We start from the raw sequence: 14,472 nt of genomic DNA on the forward strand, positions 1-14,472 counted from the left end.
CAAATCACTCAAAAGAAATTAATAAGAAAATACTGAAAATTGTAATATTAGCACATAAAGTACTTTTAAAAACAGTAAACCAATTATGATAATATTTTATGAACAGAAATTATAGTTTCGGAAATAATTGTTAGTTAAAATTTATTTAATTAAAATATTTCTCAGCCAACTTCCTGTGTGGCTACACAAAAAAGTTTGTTGATGTTTGCGTTGCGTCAAGCAGACAGCTGCAAATTCAAAAGTGAAAACATTAAAATAATTTTAATGTTTTTAATTCGTCTTTTTTAAACCAAAAAATTATTAAAGAAATTATTTTTATTTACCCGTGTAACTGTGATAAATTTTGTGTTATAACATGGATATTACGTCTCTTTTCAAAGCTTGTGTTAAAACACTGAGAACTAGAAATAAAGCTTTAGGAATAAATGAAAAAGACAAGAATAGTATATTAAAGAATAGTAAAACTAAATCTGATTTTACTATCAAAGGAAAAGAAGTGGTATGTATTAAGCTAAATTAACAAAATAAAAGTAAAATTTTTACAAAGCAAAATAAAAATTTATTTAAAGAGAGAGATAGTTTTTGATAAAAAAAAAAATACTTTATATTATGTTAGATAGATATAATACTATTTCAGAATTAATGGAAATATATATTCAAGTATAAAGTGCATGTTTATTCTTATTTAGTTATTCGTTTCAGAGATCCGTAAAAAAGCGTTCAACTGTTCTTTACTCCAGTGATGGTTAATTTATTGTCAATCTAATATTCTTTTTTAATAGTTTGTGTACTCCTTAATTGAATAACTATTATTATCCGTTTAGATTATATTTTATTTCTTTTTCTCGAAATCAACCTTCTTTATTTCAAAATTCTGATTCAAATATTTGTTTTTTTCACCTAATTTTTTTTTAATTAGTTCCCATTTATGTATTATCAGTGAGTTCTTGGTGTACCACTTACGGTAAATACATAATTTTTTGGGTACTACTGTATCAAAATGTATTTTAACCATAGCTTCTTCAAAAATGCATTTTGTTAATTATATTTCCCTGATTTGTACCCTATCATAGCTGCATGAATTTATTGTTCATTATAAATACATAAAATCGTGGCGAAAAGCCATGTAAAAATTTATTCAAACACCACTGAACACAAAACGCTGACTTCCCTGTTGAAACGCTGACTTCCCTGTTTGTAGTAAAACTTTTTTTAACTATGACAATCATTTTTTTTCCAAAAAGTTTGTAATTATACCTCGGATTTAAAAAAATATAAATATTTAATAACCTCAAATTTTAGGTACAAACCTATAGGCCATGACGCTAACATATTGACTATTGTTAGAACTCCAATTTTTTTAATAACTTAGTGGAAATTTTCTGCCACGATTCTATGAGGTTTTCCATTACATAAAGTATGTGATTATTTTCTATTATAGTGATCTCATTTTAATTAATTTTTTTTTTACCTTCTATGCTATATTTTTAAAATCTCCCTTTATTATTTACAAATATTTTTTTATTTATTATTCTTACAGGTAGGAACTATCACTAAAATGAAAGAATTTTTATTAGAACATAGGAAGGACTATATTACCATAAAGTAAGTATTTTTTTCTTTTTTACTGCTTGCTTTTATAAGATTTCTGGATTATTAATGATATATGATAATAATTAATAACTATAATCAAAAATATCAAGCATCTTTTGCAAGTGTTCATGTTAGCAATAAAAATAATTTTTCATTGCTTTTAATAATTAATTGAATATTTATATTGACTATTCCTTTTGTGTGTGCGAGAGCTAAATGTAATTTTTTTATTCATTGAAAAATTGTAATAATCATCGTGACAAAAATTATGAGTGAGAGTCATTACAGTTATTCTATAAGGTGTCATGCGGCCAGGATAGCCTGGTTGGTAGGGCGCTGGGCTCAAGTTCAAAAGTACGTGGGTTCGATCCCTGTCGGCCGAAGACTCCCCGTGTAGTAAAGTGACTGATGCATGTTAAATCTGTCGAGTCGCTAAAGTCCTCCATGTTCCCGTAACAAATCAATACCTCTGGGGGAACTGGATTGGAGATCGATCGTTCTCTGATACAGGTCAAAATTATGATCTGTGGATGTATAAATGGGTCTGCCCTATAAACGGGTGTGACGTATGGTGTAGCAGAAGTCGAATTCTTGACCATAGATGACGCCACTGGAAAACAAGAGCAATCGCACCCCCTCTGCCTAAACAGGCATACGTCAACAACAACAATAAGGTGACATAATTTCAACATAATTACCGAGTTAATTTAAAGATTTGTCGTACCACTTTATAAACTTTAAAAAGACTACCTGGAAAAAAATCAGGACTGCGTATGGAAAAAATATTCGTGCGACTTCATTGTCCCAAGAGCACCATCAGTCGAAATTCCTCTTCAAGTTCACTCCCAACCTAGATTTTCATTGCTATCACTGAGTGTGACCTCGTATTGTTATACCACACAAAATGCCAGGTGCGAAAAAACAGAGCCTTTTTTTCTAAACGGTTTCCTTCCATTTTTAACAAGGTGTAACAATACTACGTTTCAGATATTTTTTTTTCCATTTTTTAACCATTTTTTTGAACAGCCGACCCAATTTTGGGTTTACGACTACTAATGTTCAACTCCATAGTCTTGTAATTTTGAACCAATCCAGAAGACAAGGAAACTCCAGGATCAGTACCTCCAGAATGATTTGTTATGGGAAGACTTAGTGATTCGGCAGATTTAGCGTGTGTCAGTCACCATTTACTGCACGGGGAGTCTTCGGCAAGCGGGGATTGAACCCCCAACCTCTTGGACATGGGTCCGGTGCCCTACCAACCAGGCTATCCCGGCCCACGTATCATTGATAACTCCATCCTCCAAAAGGTCCACCAATGAAACTGTGGGACCAGACGAAGAGGCTTGCCTCCACTTTCCACAGGCACTGCGATAGTGCCAATTGCTTGATTATGGTCGAACGATAACAAATAGTGTATAGATGTTATTCGCGTTCGACTGTTACCTTATTTACCCTTATCGATGTTTAATTGTTTGGGGAAAACTAGATAGGAAATTTTTTTTCTGCCTCCCTTTTGTATGTAAATAACAACTTTTTCTATTGTTCGTTTTTGTTTCAGCCATATTTTGAATGGCGTACCAAATATGACAGACAGTGAGCGTGATAAAATTGATAGTGAGGCGCAAACCTTTATGCAGATGTGCCTAGAAGTTATTAAAACTCTAAGGACTGAAGGTATGTAAAAATTGATATTTTGAAAAACTCTACTTGTCCTAATATAATAATATTACATAAAAAAAAATATATTTTAAAGATCTTATAAAAATCAATAGTTATGACTGTTAAAAAAGAAGCACTTGACAAAACCAAGTAAATCTGCAGTATAATTGTTACCAATTAAGTGAATGAAAAATGATTAATCTAGTTGTATAACATAATATTTTTAAAAACAAAGCGATTTTTAAAAATCTGTAGCAATAATTGAATTTTTTTCTCAAATTTCAACAAAATTTCTATTGTTTTAAAATTTATTATTATTTTTTTATGTGTTATATGCTTTAATAATTTTTTTCAGTCAAAAAGACATATTCTCAACAACTAAAAGATCACCAAGATGCTGTTATTTTTTTAATTGATCAATACCTAAAAGGTATGTTTATTACTTTTCTATATAGATGTGTGGATATGTATAGATTCAAATACAACTATAAAGACAATTTGGCTTTATGTAAAAAAAATATCGTGTTTGTTTGCTTGCAATGTTAGGATTTCTGTTTAATTTGTTGAAGAACTACCAGACTATTATATCTTTGAAGAAACATTATTGTTCATATCACAAAATTATGATAGCATTTTAAATTTTGTTTCTAAATTGTAGAGAGTTAAACTTGATAATTTAAGCATTTAATTAGTTTTGTTCTATGTTAACATTTTTAATATATGTTAGGATTTTAGATTATATGCATCCACAAAAAATTATTTTTGTAAAATTGTGATTGTCTATGTCCAATGTCTATGATAGGATTTCTAATTGAAATTTACATTTCAGCTGTATGCAAAATCTATAGTGGGCAGAAAGCAATTAGAGTCAAACAAGCTATTGACAGGCAAAAAATGTAAATATAAGTTTTTTCTTTATTTCTGCTATTTATGTGCTAACAATATTAATTTTATAAATTTTATTTCAGCATCAAAGTTTGTAAGATAGTTCATGGAAATACTTCATTAAATTGAATATTTCTCAGATACACATATTAGTCATTTTTTAACATTGCTCCTTTGAATTTAAAAAGTGCTTAAAGGTGCTTATTTTCTATTTTTAAAAGCCCTTAAAGGTGCTTTTTTCAATGGGTGTTTTTAAAAGGTGCTTGATTTTCCCTTTTTCAAAATGGGATTTTTCCTTTCCTATATTGATTTTCGATCTGAATTATCAGGGATGAGATTCTTCGCGAATTTCCGCTTTTTCTCAGATTTTTCCATTTTTTTCCGCTAATTTCAGCTGAAATTTTTTTTTGCACAAGTTAAAATATTTCATGAGGAATTTAATTTTCCGCTGAGCGAAATTATTGAAGTCCTCATTCCTCCCCTGAAGTTTCTCTAAAAATCATTTCCTTGGGATAAAACTGGTTGACCTTTATACAGGGATGAGATTTTTTTCGCTTTTGTCTCTCGAATTTCAGCCTTTTTATCAAAAACTCAGATTCTCTAAAAGTTTTTTTTTTATTCATTTATAAATATCCCGTTTTTTTTTTAAAAAAAAATTCAGTCGTTGAAGTCAAATTATTATATTTATTTACGATTTTCAAAGAAAAACAGAAAATTCAAACTACGTCCTAGCTGCTAATCCTTCCGCATGTTTACTTATATAAGCTATTTTCTCCGATTTCATGCACAGAAAATAAGATTTTCCGTATTTTTTATCCATCAGCGGGATAGCTCGTATTTTCGTAATTTAGACGTCGCTGCTTCTTGTATTCTGGAGAGAAAGCGAAAAAAATAGAGGCAGATTTGTGGTGAAAATATTTATTTGCTCATTCAATTAATCTTGGAAATTTTTATTTATTGTGTAAACAAAAAACAATTCAAACAAGCCTTTTAGAAATCAGAAGTCCAGACTCTGCAAATATCTCGATTTTTATTCACGCGATTTTATTATCAAACATCGATTTTCGTATTTACCTGATTTAAAAGTTGAACGTTGCGATTCTTATTCAGGTCATTTAAATATTGTACATTGCAATTCTTATTTACGAGATTAAAAAACCAATATCGCGATTTGTATTTACGAGCTTTTAAAACCCTATGTAGCTACTCGAGCTTAAAATCCAATGTCGTGATTCGTTTTTGCGGTTGTAATATCGCGCGATTTTAAAATTATGCATCTTGATCTAAAAATTACGCATCATGATTTTTATTTTCGCATTTTTTAAATTCGATGTAGAGTTTCATATTCACGTGATTTAAAAGCCTCATATCGGGATTTATAATCACATAAATTACAAATTTAAACAAAAATTTGACAAAAAAAGTGCGATTTTTATATATATATATATATATAGATTCTTGGATTTCCTCTTTTTTACTTTCTGACTACTCTCATCCCTGAATTATGCAAAAAAACACAGTTCTCATTCAACGTTTTTACAATTAATTCAATCCCAATCTATTCTGACTTATTGTCAATCCGTAGCTTATGAAAACGCTATTCGTTTTAACATGATTCAATATTTCATGAATTTTGACAATTGTTAAAAACAATGCCAAAATGTTTTTTTTTTCTTGAGACATGATGGTTAAAACGACATGAAACCGTTAATTGTCAAAAACTTTCCAACCTTGCCTAATTAATGATATTTTTTTAAAGTGCTTAAAAATATTTTTTGAGTGCTTTAAAAGTGCTTAAAAGGTGTTTATTTTTTGTTAAATAATTTGGCTATGCACCCTGTTTTTTCTAAGAGGCTAGCCTCACATTCGAGGGGATGGACAAAGTTCATAAAATTTAAACAATTTGTAAGAAGGAAAAGACCAGCAAGAAGTGTGATATAGTACATTTTACTCAAAGTAAAAACATTTAAAATCAATAGATAAAATATTTTTAGATTATTTATTTTTATCATCTTCTTCATTGAAATAATACACTTGTAATCATTATTTTTGTTGTTTTGTTATGCTCACAAATGTCATTAAGATACATAATTAAAGTTTAAAAATAAAATTCAAATTATGAATCATCATAATTTTAATTGTTAGTATATATTTATGTAATATGGAGTGGCATATGATGATGCAAATGTGTAGTAAAAAGTGACAAAGAGAAAATATTGTGACTAAGGTTTTCTTTAAAAATAAAAACAATATTGGAAAAAATAAGATTTTGCTGTAAATAATTTGATTAAGTTGGAAAAATTATAAAAAAGATTTTTAAAAAATCTATAGTTTGGTTGAAAGTTGAAAAATAAAACTTATTTTACTATATATTCCTTTAGTTATTTCTTTTTTTTATTATTATTATATTATCAGGTTACGATTAGAAAGTGATTTTAAGAAAAGAAAAGCTGAAGATGAAGAAAGTTTCCCCTCAACAAGTTCTGATGTCCTAATTGAAGAAACTAAATCATCTCAATCCTCTTCTAAAGATTCTATTTTGAATGATGAATATTCATCTCCTGAAACTCCTGAAGTCGAATTTTCTCCTGAAGAATTGCAAATGGTATCAAATTCATTGTTTACATTTCCACTATTTCATTCTTCATAATTTTCTTAATTTAGAAGATCTTTAGCCTAGCCTTAATTTAAAACTTAAGAACTTCTAAATTAAGCCTTAATTTAGCAGTTCTTAGATTAAAAGTTCTTCAGTTCTTAGTTTTTATGCATCTTTAAATTAAATCTCAAACCTTTTAGTACCTGATTCAAACTTGATCAGAATAGTTGCACCAGTTTCATAGGTTCAATTATAGAAAAGAAAAATAATTTCTGGGTTGTTTCTTATTTTTATTATAAATATTTCATGGGGGTCGGCCAAAAGAGACCAGATTTATAATTGAAAAAACGTTTATGTACTTATGTCCTTTAAATTGTCTATCACCTATCTAGGGAGAGAAAAAAACAAGTCAATAAGCATAGTATGGTTATACTGTCTAAAACTATTTAGTATATCATAAATGGACTAAGACTTTTTTCCCAAAAAGGTAACAGGCTATTAAGCAGCTAAAGTGTTGGATTTTGGATTTTGTAAAGTAATGTTGGATTTTATAAAGTAGAAAACAATTTTAAATATTTAGTACTAAAATTTTGACTTTAAGCTTTAGTATTTTTGTGATTCTATTCTTAAATCTTTTCTCTTTTACATTAAGGTTGGTATTGCTGGAGAAAAAAAAGAGCTTAACTTAGTTTTTCAATGTCATTATGATTTGTGAAAATTAGTTTGGATTATCAAACTTATTAGATAGTTTTAGTTCATTATTTTAAATGTCTTCTTGCATGAGTCAACTACAAAAATTGATATTTTATTGATAGTTATTTATATTAATTATACTTATTAAGTTTAAATAATATTATAACCATTTAATAAAGGTCTAGCTAATTAGAACATGTAATTCTTGTTTCCTATTTTTAAGTGTTGTTTATAAAGGCTCATTCCTTTATTGAAACAACCTAGGAAATTGGTTACAGTATTAATTGAATATGAAAGAAAATGCCTGAATCTTATAGAAATGAGTCCTCATAACAGATATTGTAAGGGTAGAGAGGAGTTCATTGCATTTAGTTTTCATAACATTGAGTCTGTATATTGTAAGCAAGGCTGTAACCAGGACGAGAGACTATTGTTCCAGGACCTGGAACTGCTTTAAAATTCCTTACAAAAAAATTTAAAACTTCTCAGTTAATAAAAAAACCATTGCAGATAATACCTTTATCATATATATATGTGTGTATATATATAAAATGAGTAATATTATAAACTCATTTAGTCTTCAGTAGAAATAAGCACTAGTAACACAAGTAGAAATAATTATTTTAGTATATGTATGAAAATAGATATTCTGAGAATCAAAGTGTAAACTATAATTTAGACGAAGACTTTTTATAGTATAAAATATGAAAATAAGATTTTTTTGTATTTTAAGGAAAGAATACATACCTGTGTTTTGCACTAATTATATATAGAAAATGAATAACAAATTATTGTATTTAGTCTTCATAGCAGATATAAAGAATTAAAATTCTTGAAAAAAAATAATTTTAAACAAAATTGGAAATTTAGACCACTTACAAAGCTATTCAAATGAAAGTGACTAGAATTCTCAAGATTCTACTGAATCAAATTAAGATAAAATATTGTTTCAGAAATTGTTGAAAAAGTTCCTTTAATAGAAAAGTAATGCAAAGCTTTAAAAGACTCCAATATAAAAATGTAATGAATTGCCTTTATTTAACATCAAAATGTGAAATTTGCTTACTTATGTTGTTGTTTTGCCTCCCTTTGTAGCATAAGTAAAAAAAAAAAAAACAAATGCCCTCTTATTCTAAAACTGCATTGTTCTCTAAAATGTGCTCATAATGTTCATTTTAGCGTAACTTTAAATTTTGCATCTTTATAAAGCATCATAACCTTAAAACCAATTATAATTTCATTCTTTCATTATAATACTTTTTAAGCTTTAATAGAATAGTACTTCAAATATGTATGAATTATTAGATATTTAATCACTAATAAAATAATTTATAGTATTAAATAGTTATTTGTAGAACATTTCAAAAAATGAATTAGTCTAGAATGTTTACAACATCTATTATTGTTTTGATTACTTCTATTTTCATTAATTTTTAAGAATTATTCTTTTAGCTTTCTAAATTATTAATTTATTTTTAATCTTTTTGTCCATTTTCTATTAAATTAATATTTTTTAAAGTTTTTCAATCGGCTATTCAACTTAGATTATTAACGTACATTGTCATAGTCTATGTTGATACCTCACAATACTTAATAATCATCATTTACTTTTATATTTGTTTTTTTTTTATTAGTTTGAAGAAGAGAATCAAAGGTTATATCAAGACATGAATACTTTGGTTGATGAAGTTAAGTGAGTATTTGAGTTTTCTGATTGTTTGGTAAAGTTTTAAAAAAAAGTTGACTGTGAAAGTATAAAGAAAAAAAATTGTGATATATTTTACGAAAAATCATATTAATTGTTTGTTATGTTTCTAATGTTTTTTTTTTTCATTATAAAAAATTCAATATCCATATTGAAGAACAAACTATTCTTTACTACCTAATAATAAAAAAATATATTAGCGTATAAAGTAAGGTTATTTGTTATAATTTTATTTCCTAAGCAATATGAAGATTAACATTTATATTTTTTATTTTCATATGAAATTAAAACTCTTACTATATTGTAAATTTCAGTCTTGTGAATCTATGAAGATCTTGACAAAATCATATTTATTTTTGGTTATTTTATTTTTTATTTTATTTTTTATTGATTAACTTAATTTGAACAGTAGTAATTGGTAATAGAACATTTTGATGTAGCACCATGTCATTACTTCAACATAGCTGTAAAATTTGAAGAAAAAGCTGTATATTATAATTAAGATATTTTTAAAAGTATAAAGCTTACTATAACTTCTAAGGATATTTTTTTTAAAGTATATTTAAGCAATTTTTTTCATAATAAACGAAAATTGAAATCGTAAAAAGTATATTTTTATACATCTCTGTATAACTTGAAAATTTTGCAATAGTATACTACTGACCAATAAAAATCATGAAATCTTTTTAAAAAACATTCTTTATCAAGAGGTCAAAAAATTTTGTTAGTTTAAAAAAAGTTAAATTGGAAAGAAATTTTTTTTAGCTTTTTTTTTTCAAACTCTAAAACCAGTTTTCAGAAATACAAATATAAATTCATTTAATTTTTTTATTTTTGTAAAAAAGAAAGCACATTAAACACTTTAAATTTGTAGTATCCTTGTAGTACCATAAATTTGAAAATCTTCACTTTTGATTTCAGAATTTCTTTTTTTTTTATGAATTGTTTTTTTTTTTTTAATAAATTGTAATTTGCAAAAGTTCATACACATCACAATAGCACGATCTGAATAGTTATAAATAAAATAATCATGAAATCAAAATTTTCGAAATAAGAATAAATTTTTGGTGAACTTTCACTATAAAACAGCTGACACTTATTAAAGATACTTTTAAATAAAGAGTTATTGCTAAGTGAAATTAATTCTCACTGTTGAATAAAAATAAGGATTATTTGTAGTTTTTCAGTTTAACATTCTTTGATAATATGTTCTATAAATTATAAGAAGAATTTAATATGAATTTTTCAATTATGGATTGAGAGCAAAAAGTTTATGCATTTGGCTGAGAATATTTGACCATAGATTTTTGTAAATATAGTTTACACTTACATGAAAGCAATTTTTAAGAAAAAGAAATTAAATGATTTTAAAAAGACAATTTAACTACATTTTACTGCAAAACTATTAAAAATAACAACAACAAAAAATACTCATAACACCAATAAACTATAATAATGATAGTGGTTTAATGTTACAAACTTTTACTGAGCTACTTAGAAAAAATAGCTTTGACATCTAAACTTTAAAGTTTTATAGCTTTGCAACTTAACAATAGAAGCAAAAATATTTCCCTATTTAGGATATTATTAAGAGTACATATTTTAATTTCTTTGTACAAGAAAAAAGTTTTATTTTTAAAAAATTTTGTTCCAGTTAAAAAGAAAAATCAGAAAATAATCAAATTTTTCAAAGTAATATAAAACAGTTAATTTATACATGCTTGTTTGTTTCTCCTTAAACAGTTCAGTTTATGAAACTGAATCAGAAAAATTTATATTTTCCTGTAATAAAAGAATTTTGTGGGGATACAAAAAAAAAAAAAAAAATTACTGCCCACTACCATTAGAAAATAACAATGATTAAATTTATGAAATGTCATGAATTTTTGCTTATTAGTGTATGGTGGAAAATACTACCCTAAAAGCATATTAAATTTTTTTTTAAATTATTACTTTTATGCTATTTATATTCACATTGTTATTATGTATTTATTTTATCACCTAATTAAGTATAAACATTTATGTAAAGAAAAACTATGAAAAAACATTAATCAAACAACTTAAAAAGTCATGCCTGTTTTATTGCTTAGCTTTATATGTTTCTTTGTTCATTTAAGAATTATTAAATTATAAATATATAATCGATTTTATTTTATAGAGAAATTGAAGGAAAGGTTGTTGAAATAGGAAGGTTACAAGAAATACTCACTGAAAAAGTTTTGCAGCAAGTAAGCTTTTTACGTTGAAAATGGCATTTTTGTATAAAATCAAAAGGTTGTTTGTTTCTTAATTAGGGGAAACGTGGGACATTTGACCTACATTTTACAAAGATATATACATAAATATATATATTTGCTCTAACATAATAAAATTTCTAAATTGGCGTTACTTTATAGAACTCACAGAGATTAAAGAATCTATTAAAACTGATATATCAAGTAACTGTTTACGGAAACATCCAATGTTTGTTTAGTAATCAAAAATAGAAAATCTGATTCGAAATAGTCCACTTTACTGATAAGAACTAAAACTAAATTGATTTAACTATCTCCAGACAATTTTTTTTTCATTTGTTTCTTGGACTTAATATTGGGTGAATTATTATTTTTTTTATCTTATTAACAAATGGGGTACAAATAGAAACAATATCTGATTCTGATTGATACAAAGCAACAATTTGGTGATCACTGGCTAAAATAATATAAAAAATATAGGCTGGGCAAAACTTCCCATAACACCTTTTCTTTCTTAATGAAAATAACATTCTATGATTATACCTTGTTCTTTTAAACATTGCAAATTGGGTTTTTTGATATTTTACGTGCCAATATTTTATCTATAATAGTAGTTTTTATTTTTATATTCTCAAATAATTTGAATTTCAGGACCAAGATATTAATCGAATAGCTGATACAGTTATGGGAACAACAGAAAATATTAAAGAGGGAAATGAAGAATTACGTGAGGTTTGTTTCATTATCAATATTTTTATTATTTAACTTTGCCTTGTGTATTAATTTTTAGGCACTAAATGATGCTTATTTAAATTTGCATACAGTTCTTGGTGATGAGAATTGACAAATGTCAGACTTGATTTTTAATTTCATACGAAATATTGCCAAAACGAAAATGCAACAATATGTTTTGAATTTATATCAATCTAATATTATATGAATTTTAGTTGCAAATTTTATGCCTACTTAAACCTGCTTTAATATATGGAAATGAATTTATCTTAACTAGTAGTAATTAACATGAATGATTGCATTGAGCCTACTTTTTATGAATTATTTTTTGCCCACCAGATTCAATGCTAAAACATTTTAAAATGAATAAATGTTGAATAATAAAATATTAATAATTTTCCTTAATTCAACAACTAACAAATTTGAGATAAAAAAATAATTTCTCTGATTTTTTTTCCTCGAAATTTTATATGCGTACACATGGTCCAATACTAACAGTGGTCCATTAGTCCTGAAACCTCTAAAATTTGACTCAAAACAATCTATCAGTGCAAAAACTCTATCAGTCTATCACTGCAAAATAATCTATCAGTGGTCCCTGGAACCAGCAACAAATGAAAAAGGATGGTATGCTGATCCAGTTTTTTTATCTTTGGTTTCGTCTTTTGATCTTTATTTTAGTAACAAAATAGGATATTTCATCATAAATGAGAACTATGCAAATTCTTCATTGTAATTTTTCAATTAAATGAACTTCGTTAATTTTTTTTAAGACTTTTAACAGATCAGTAAAAATGTGTGCAGACTTAATTTCTGGATCTTTGGACCAGACACTAGATTTTCTTAATCTCTGCCCCTGTACACATATGTAAACATTCAGTGGAGCATCGTTTATACGACGCCAAAGGGACCACCGAAAAACGTCGTATAAACGATTGCGTCGTATAATCGATTTTTACTTCTAAAACTGAAACTAACTCTGTTTTCAGTTAATTTTAATGTTTAACGTGTTGATTTACATAAATTTCTAAATTAGACAAAGCAAAACAAACAAATAACCAAAGAAGAAAAATTGCAGAGAGCAATTTGAATGTATGTAGTGATACGATGTACGATCACAAGTACGATGAATAGCAAAATTCGTTTTTGCCTCTTCATAACATTGTCTAGTTTTTTCAGTCATGTAGTAAAAATTACGGTCGTCATCCAAGCATTCTTGTTGGCACCCCTTTCTGTATCATTCATGTTGGCAAATTGCGCCCTTTTTTAAAATACACAAGAAAAAATAAAAAATTAAATAAACGTGAACAAAATCTAAAAACCGACATATAACCGATTCTGTGCGTCGTATAACGATATATTTTTACATTAAAATGAATAGGAATGATTTGGGACCACACTAAAACGTCGTATAAGTGATCGTCGTATAAACGATGCTCCACTGTAGTTGTGATTATTTGCAGAAATACTTATATATTAGTTGCTATACCACAATATTTTAAAGATTATAATTCTTTCTAATCTTGCAGGCTATGAAAAAGAGTGCTGGTTTTAGAATATGGATTCTCTTCTTCTTATTAGTTCTATCATTTTCTTTGTTGTTTTTAGACTGGTATAGTCCTTAGGAATAACTGTTTAAAAATTATATTGTATATTATTTTTGATTATTAAATTTTTTATTTAAAACTTGTTAATGATGCTGTGTCTGTTTAAGTTTTAACATAACATAATATGAATTCAAGAGGCAAAACTGTTAATATATTTTGATATAGCAGTGGGTTGCAAAATTGAAACCCATGGATCCCTAGGGTTTCGTGAAAAAATCACAAGGGTTTTGAAAGTTAGGAATTTTTTTTTTTTTTTAACTGAGATTTTGAGCATGTAATTATATTTCATGAGCATGTTATTATATTTATTGAATTTTAAAACCTGTAATTATATTTAAATCCCATCAATAGCCTATCATTTGGTTATTTTTAGTATTTATACAAAATGCCAGTCAAAAAAAAACATAATTAAAAAAATGGTATGTTTAATCTAAAAAATTATAAAAAGGATATGAAATTAGAAATTGTATTTGTATTTCTCCTCCAACTTTTCAATTCAGAAATTACTTTTTTAAAAATTTTTCAATTAAAATTTTACATTCTCAATGTTTATAAAAATTCTTTTGCATTTTCATCTTAAAGAAAACTAAAATTCAGCATTTGCGAACACCAAAAACTAATTCAGAACTATACAAGATGCTGCTCCAGCCCTGCTAATTCAACTGTCTGGTAAAAAGTCTATTTAAAAGTATTATTGATGAAAAAATTAAAATTTTATTCCCAATTAAATATTTTCAAAATGATTAGTAGTCCTTCTTTGGTCAA

General features: G+C 26.5%; 1 protein-coding gene across 1 annotated transcript; it reads left to right on the forward strand.

Annotated features, from left to right (window-relative positions):
- The first annotated feature begins 183 nt into the window (after positions 1–183).
- Syx18 (syntaxin 18) lies at positions 184–13,794 on the forward strand. Its single transcript, XM_016059223.3, has 10 exons — positions 184–499; positions 1,541–1,605; positions 3,155–3,270; positions 3,611–3,685; positions 4,085–4,151; positions 6,556–6,745; positions 9,064–9,122; positions 11,293–11,362; positions 12,020–12,100; positions 13,630–13,794. Exons 1-10 carry the CDS (start codon positions 356–358, stop codon positions 13,723–13,725), a joined length of 963 nt encoding a protein of 320 aa, XP_015914709.1. The 5' UTR covers positions 184–355; the 3' UTR covers positions 13,726–13,794.
- Positions 13,795–14,472: the final 678 nt, after the last annotated feature.

Source organism: Parasteatoda tepidariorum, chromosome 3, assembly GCF_982258835.1.
Source record: "Parasteatoda tepidariorum strain Cologne lab strain chromosome 3, Ptep-v5.0, whole genome shotgun sequence".
NCBI lineage: Eukaryota > Metazoa > Arthropoda > Arachnida > Araneae > Theridiidae > Parasteatoda > Parasteatoda tepidariorum.